This window comes from Galeopterus variegatus, unplaced genomic scaffold (assembly GCF_000696425.1).
Source record: "Galeopterus variegatus unplaced genomic scaffold, G_variegatus-3.0.2 Scaffold2469, whole genome shotgun sequence".
NCBI lineage: Eukaryota > Metazoa > Chordata > Mammalia > Dermoptera > Cynocephalidae > Galeopterus > Galeopterus variegatus.
Window position 1 is genome coordinate 255,052 of NW_007728580.1, and position 7,871 is coordinate 262,922.

Below are 7,871 nucleotides of genomic sequence, written 5' to 3' on the forward strand. Positions count from 1 at the left end.
GCATAAATAACAATGCCTACTGCAAAAACAATGAAATGATGTGTGTAAAGTAACACACAGAACAATGCCTGCCTATAATAGGCCATCAGTAAATACCAGTTTCCTTCTATTTAGAGTCTAATATAATCATATGCATAATAAGTATGTTAGAGCAGAAATTAACTAAAATCATTAAGATTCCAGGGTGTGTGTGTGTGTGTGTGTGTGTGCGTGCGTGTGTAATTATGGGCATCACTAATCATGATGGATTTTCCAGGAAGACAAATTATAAACATAGGTATATTGACATTTCAGATCCAAGAGATCATAAAATAAACACGTAGTTTTATTAGCAAATTTACCCAAAGGACACTCCTTCTATTACTACTCCTGACAGTCTACCCACACCCACATTCATCAACTACCATGTCTTCATAATGTCGTAAAATTACATTGTCATTATTGTCCTGGTACAGCATGGAGATGGGGGACAGCTTGGTGGGGATACAGACAGCCTGGGGCACCTCTGGGTCAACTGCATTCATCAGTGCTTGCATGAAAGCATAATTGGAGCTATTGAGAGAGGTGGTCAGTGAGAAAGGACAATCTCCATGGCAGTAATTTGCCATGAACCCCTTGGGGGCAATGATCCACTTGTGCCAACCCAGGTCCTGGAAGTTGATGAATAGCTGGTGTCGGTGGCAGAGGTTCTTGCAGGAAGCCTTGGGGGCAGGGATGGCTGCCCTCCTTTTTCGAGAAAAAGGGTGGCACTGGTCAGGGTTGAGGGTTACCACCAGCAGGGAAACATGAAGGGAATGTCTCAGTCTGGCACAGGTGTCCTCAAGCTGAAAATTCACCCCAGAGTCTCTGTCTTCTTTGACAAGTATCTCCAGGAATAAGCCCAAGTTCTTCTGGGGGTTGTTATTCCAATCCTTAGCCACATCCAGCAGGCTGAAGTGAAGGGCACCTTGAGGCCATGGTACTGACTGCAGTGCAAACACTGTACCTGGCTTAGGGATGGGTCGGCCCCTCACATGAGGCTCCTGAACCAGGAACAGAGCCAATTCTAATTCTGGTCCCAGGCTGTAGTAAGAACTGGGCCCCAAGTTCAAGTCCAGTTGGGCCATTGTTAACTGTTCCTTTTCTGTGATGGCAGACAGGTTAAAATAGAGGAACTTTTGTAGGCAAGAGGAAGCTTGGGAAGGTTTCTTTGGGTAAAGAAAGAAACCTAGATGAGAACAGAGACACGTGAGAGTCATCGTAACATATTTTACTTCATATCCACCTGTATGATATAAATGTCATATATCCACATACACAACATAAGGGTAGGGAATTATCAGTTATACTCAAGCTCTACCATTTGGGAGGATCTGATTTCTCCCATTCCTCATTTAAAGCCAGAAATTCTTTTTTTTTTTTCTAAAGATGACCGGTAAGGGGATCTTAACCCGTGACTTCTGGTGTTGTCAGCACCACGCTCTCCCAAGTGAGCCACGGGCCATCCCTATATAGGGATCTGAACCCGTGGCCCTGGTGTTATCAGCACCACACTCTCCCGCCACGGGCCATCCCTATATAGGGATCTGAACCCGTGGCCCTGGTGTTATCAGCACCGCACTCTCCCGAGTGAGCCACGGGCCGGCCCCAAAGCCAGAAATTCTTATCTTCATATCCACAGGTTCCCAAGGGATCCTGGATGGAAATTAGACAAAGAGTATTTTGAAATTATGGTAGTTATAGTCTACTCCCTAGATCCTGCTATTTATTGTATTAATGAAGCATCATATGTTACTATATACACATTCGTTTTAAAATACTTTTAAAAATATATCATATTTAATTGGTTTCCTTTGAAATCCTAAATATTTGGGGGAAAAAAATAGACAAATCCTAAATATTTTATTCCAGACATGTAAACCATTATTCTGAGAAGGGGTCCATCAGCTTTGACAGACTGCCAGAGGGACCCAGGGCACAAAATTGTTTACGAACAACTTAGACTGTCAGGTGTTGTTGGCCAAAGTCCAAGCACTCAGATTGGCTTGAATACAAACTCCTGTCATCCAGCTGGGACTGGACCCCCAGACAGTCCATGTTTTATCCTTAGGTAATTCCTTATCTAAGGCCCACAGTTGTCAGTGTAACAATTTCCATTCTTGTATCCCTGAATACTTGGTCCCCAGCTCACTGAATACTGAGGCACAATGTGATTCTTCAGTTCCCCCCCATGGACCCCCTTCATCTGAAATCATCCATGTGCCCTCCCTGTCTTCAGAGCTAACTTCCCTGCCTGAATTTTCAAACCTCCCCAATTCCTCTAGGAAAAGGTCCAACAGAGTATACATTGACTCTACCTGGAAAATAAGTTCTATTACTTGGAAAATAACTTCTATGGCCTAATGCCACCGTTCTGTTTGGTAGGGCGACTCCACCCCATGTAGGCATTTTCTAAGGTCCTTTAGCTTGGGGAGAAATTACAACCTAAGCCCAAACATCCTAGGCATCCGCTACCATGCCTCTTCATTCTCTATTTTCATTTAAAACACCACAAAGTTAAAAAGCGTTTAAAATGACAGTTTCCTCTTCAAGCCTACTGTATCCTCCCTCCTCTTTCTTTTCATCACCCGTCTTTTTTTTGCGTGGGGGTGGGGGAAGTTGGCTGGTAAGGGAAGGCGGGAGACCTTGCCGTTCTAACACCGTGCCAGCCCTCACTGCCCACCTTTTAAAAACATCAATCTCTATTTGCCACCTCTACTTCTCACCGCATAGTCTCTGCTGTTTTCCAACTGCTATTCTTACTCCTGTGCTGGAGCCGCTTTCTCAAAGGCTGGCTAACTGCCAGATGCAGACACCTTTCCACCACCCTTACTCTCGGTCTCCTTGAACAGTTGACAGCTGACCTCTCCTGTTCATGGCTCCTACCTCTAATACACCTAACCAGATCACTAAACCACATGTCCCGGGCATGAAAGAAAACCCAAAAACCAGAAAGGAAAGGTGGACAGATTTGACAATATGAAAATGAAAAAGTTTTATAATCAAAAGACCATTTAACAAAATTAAAAACACAAGAACAATTAAGAATGCTTGTAATATACCAGAACAGTTAAAATCCATGATTATGAAGAGATCTAAGGGCCTAGCTGGTTGGCTCAGCTGGTTAGAGCGTGGTGCTAAAAACACTAAAGTCCAGGGTTTGATCCCTGCACCAGCCAGCTGCCAAAACAAAAAGAATTCTTAACAGAAAAATAGTCAGAATGGGCCGGCCTGTGGCTCACTCGGGAGAGTGTGGTGCTGATAACACCAAGGCCACAGGTTCGGATCCCATATAGGGATGGCCGGTTTGCTCACTGGGTGAGCGTGGTGCTGACAACATCAAGTCAAGGGTTAAGATCCCCTTACCGGTCATCTTTAAAAAAAAAAAAAAAGTCAGAATGTATAAATAGGTAATTACTTGAAAAATAAAAGTGACTCATTACTTATTTGAAAATGCATACCACCTTATTAAAAAAATACAAATTACAATAATGAAATCATTTCTGGCTAGCAGTTTAGCAAAATTTGAAAGCTAAAAGATTGCCATCCATGTAACGTGAATGAGTAAATTGCCAAATATTAGAATAATGAAATACTATACAGCAATAAGAATGAATAAAATACAAATATATACAACATGGATAAATCTCAGAAATACCATATGGTGTTGAGTGCAAGAAGCCAGACACAAAAATATGATACATTCTATATCTCCATTTATGTAATGTTCAAAAGCAGGCAAAACTGACATGCCATGTTAGACGTCAGGACACCAAGGAGCAATGACTCAGCAGAGGTGGCAGGAAGGATCCTCTGCGGTACTCGTCAAGTTCTGTCTCTCCATCTGGGTGCTGGTGATTCTGTGAAAATTCACTCAGCTATTCTTTATTTATGCACTTTTCCGAATGTATGTTATACTTCAGTAAGTTTCTATTTTTCTGATAAGATTTCTGATAAATTGTGGAAAGTGAGAATTCTCATATATTCACAGTAGGGTATAAATTTTGAAGGACATTTTGTATTATCTAAAGTTTAAATGTGTCTACTCTTTGATCCAACAATCTCCTTCTAAGAATTTACCCTAGGGAAATAATAGGAAAAGTGCACACAGAAGTATATATAAAGCGATACTGTTTATATGATGTCCACGCCCGTCCACAGAGCATCAGTTACATAAATTACAGTACATCTGCAAATCGAAGTGTCATGCAACCATAAAAATGAAGGTAATTTGACTATTCTTCTGGCTTGTAAGAGATGTTCACGTTACTGGAGGTATGTATAGTTTGACCCCTTTAAAAATATTACAAGTTTATAATCTATATATGCAAATAAGAAAAATCTGGAAGAATGTACACCAACTACTAATGGTGGCTTTCTCTATCAGGAGGGTTAGATAGGGATAGTGGTGAGATTATGTCCTTTTCCAGTATCATTTGATAGAATTATGATCATCACAAAACATAAATTATTTCCGTGAGAGGAGGAGGAGGAGCATTCTCCAAACTATTCTTGGTTCTTTTCTCTACTCTCTCCGTGGAAAACCCTTCAACTAGCCCTGCACACTGCCCCTAGCTCTTAACCTCCCCTCCAGGAATTTTCTCTGAATCCCCAACCCCAAGGCTCTGAACTTCTATCATACTTAGCACAATACAGGGAAGTCAGCTCTGTCCCTCTATAAACTCTTTAAAAGGGCAGACTTTATTGTTAATCTCTGTATTCTCAAGGCCAGACACAGTTCCTGGCTCACAGCAGGTACCCAGTAAATGCTGCCTGGACAAATAAATATTCAAACCTTCTCTGCAGTCGCTGTAAAACTAACTAACCAGGGCACTCAATTCTGCATCTGAACCACCTGGGAGACCGTATAGAAATGCAGATTCTCAACACCCATCTCAGACTTTGAATAAGAATTAGGTTGGGAGAGTGAGGGGCAGGCATGGGGCTGGGGAATCTGCTTTTAATAGATGACCTGGGTAATTTGGTGGGTGGTCGGTTTGGGAACTGATTGAACAGCAGTCACTGAATCCTTATGTAAAGGACATGAGAATGGCGTACATTATTGCTCCGTACTCACAAATCAAGAATAACCTTTTCTACCCAACAGATGTAGTGGAGAGGTGTGAAGAAGGGAAGCAGGACTCACGGACAAACTGAGCTCAGAATTGTTGTCCCCTGCTTGTGACACCAGGATGTGTATATTATGGGATAAAGAGTGGGAGACTGGGGCCGGCCCGTGGCTCACTCGGGAGAGTGCGGTGCTGATAACACCAAGGCCGCGGGTTCGGATCCCATATAGGGATGGCCGGTTGGTTCACTGGCTGAGCGTGGTGCTGACAACACCAAGTCAAGGGTTAAGATTAAAAAAAAAAAAAAAAGGGAGAGACCGAGCCCTAGTTCCACCCTTACCCTTTTTGCCCAAACTGAAGCACAAAGCAGTTGATTCAGAAAAAAACTATTTTGAAGAAAGTGAAAGAAATGAAAATAACAAAAAGGAAAAAATTTATAAATAAATAAACTTTTTTTTTCTTTTTCTTTTTTTTTTTAAAGATGACCAGTAAGGGGATTTCAACCCTTGACTTGGTGTTGTCAGCACCACGCTCTCCCAAGTGAGCTAACCAGCCATCCCTATATAGGATCCGAACCTGTGGCCTTGGTGTTATCAGCACCACACTCTCCCGAGTGAGCCCCGGGCCGGCCCTAAATAAACTATTTTGAATGACGACGTTGTTCATGCACTTGCTATATGATCTTGAATAGATTACAGGTCTGAGCCATAATTTCCTTATTGTTAAATTGATAAGTGTACCTGCCTTTCTCTCAGGATCCTGGCTGGGATTAAATGAAATGACATGCAGGGCCGGCTAGTTAGCTCATTTGGTTAGAGCGTGATGTTATAACACCAAGGTTACAGGATCGAATCCCCTTACCAGCCACCCACCAAAAAAAGAACAGAAAGGAAGAAAATATGCAAAATACCAGCACAAAGCTTTCTACAAACCATCAGTAATTGTCATTTCTTTCTCTCCTTTCCTTTCTTCACCTCACCCACTTCCAGATTCTTCTCTGGAAAACATTCCAATTTCCTTACCTTGGTCTGGGAGAAGTCGAAGTAGGTTCCCACGGACACCCAACTCCTGTATGTGGCACAGCTCTTGAGAGACCCCACTAGCTGTAGCTGCTTCCCGATCCTGGAAAATTTTCTTCAAGATATAAGGCACAGGTTGGAACTTTTGAGGTGAAGGCACCTTGTCAAAGCCCAGAAACTGGAGAAAGGCATATTCTTGAAATTGGAATGTCTGGCCCAAGGCCAGAGTTAACAGGAAGCCGAGAGCCGAAACTGGCAGGGAGGGCAGCATGGCCTCTGGGCAGAGGCAGAGCTGTCTGGTGCGGCCGGGAGAGGTCTGTCCCCAGACTGCCGCGTAAATCAGGTGCTGCTAATTTATCTGACGGATGATAATTAAGTGTGAATTGCTCTCTTCCCAGCTCCTCAAAGGCAATTGGATGTGAAAAGACAGATTTTTTTTTTCTCTTGCCTTGCTCCACGCTTTCAGAAACAAGATTATCAGTGCGTGGACATCAACACGACAGCACTCTGAGGTTTGTCAGCAGAAGACAGGGAGGAAAGAAGAAAGGCATTTGCCCATTTAACAAACAGTTACTAAGTACCTGCTATGTGGCAGGTGCTGAGACAGGTGCAAGGCACGTAGTAGTGAATAACTCATAGTCGCATAATTCATAGTCCAATTAGACAACCACATACCTAGATTTCTTACAGACTATATCCACAGGGATGTGGGAAAGAAACCAGGGAGAGAGAACACTTCCCAAGGGAGTTAATCAGCATTCCCCATCTATTTTCAGTTCTATGAGAGACTAAATTTACTTCATCTAATATGGTCCTTCCTAATTAAAAATCAAAAGTCACACTGACTTTGACTGGGTTAATTCTAGTTCCATTACTTATTAGCTGGATGGCATGGGCATGTCACTTAATCCTCCTAAATTTTTGTTCTCTCAACAGAAAATAAAAAGTGACCTAATTTGCTGTGAGAATTTCATGAGATGATGTGTTTGAAGTGCTCAGCACAATGTCTGCCACACACAAAGTGTTCCCAGGGGAGACAGCTTCAAAGTCCAAGTAAGACAATCAGGCATTCAAGGCTGAAGGAGCTGTGTGTATGTAACAAGCATTGAGGTTACTGAGAAATTTAAATATGGTAGCAACTACTGATTCCTGGTTTTGATTTATGTTCCTCTTGTTTTGCTTTGGCCAAACTACTAGAAGATTGTTCAAATGCCACAGAATTAGCTTGTTTGTCACCAAAATAGTTTTCAAGCTCTTTGAGAACAGGGATTTTATCATTGTACATTATTTTATACAACCTATTATAAGAACTTGTTTTCCCCAAGGAAAAACCAAAATGTTGCTTCTAATATGTAATAATTTGTCATCATCTACAGGATAAAATCTAAACATTTTTGCTTGGCATTTACGGGCTTTCTTGGCCCGACACCCACGTCGTGTTCCTACCAGACCTCATTTCCTACCACCCACCTTCCCCAGCCTTGATGCTCTAAGGATGCTGATCTATTTATAGTCCTGTGTGCTCATTTCATCGCAGAGCCTTTGCACAGACCAAGTTCAAAGGTCACTTCTATGGCAAAGACTTCCTTGATTCACCAAAATAGATTTAGATGCTTATGTTTCCTCCCTTTCCTGAGCCTTGAGTGGGCACCCATCCATTACAGCACTTGTCACAGTGCATCTCGCAGTCTGCCTCCCTCCTTCTCAGACAGCAGCCTCCTTCAGGACCAGAACCATGTCTTTTCATCTAAGTATCTCCACTGCT

General features: G+C 42.5%; 1 protein-coding gene across 1 annotated transcript; it reads right to left on the reverse strand.

The window, feature by feature from the left end:
• Positions 1-293: 293 nt before the first annotated feature.
• Positions 294-6,432, reverse strand: GDF3 (growth differentiation factor 3). Its single transcript, XM_008581805.1, has 2 exons — positions 6,110-6,432; positions 294-1,207 (listed from the first exon to the last, which is right to left on the reverse strand). The coding sequence occupies exons 1-2, from the start codon at positions 6,375-6,377 to the stop codon at positions 378-380; spliced, it is 1,098 nt and encodes a 365-aa protein (XP_008580027.1). The 5' UTR covers positions 6,378-6,432; the 3' UTR covers positions 294-377.
• Between the last annotated feature and the right edge of the window lie 1,439 nt (positions 6,433-7,871).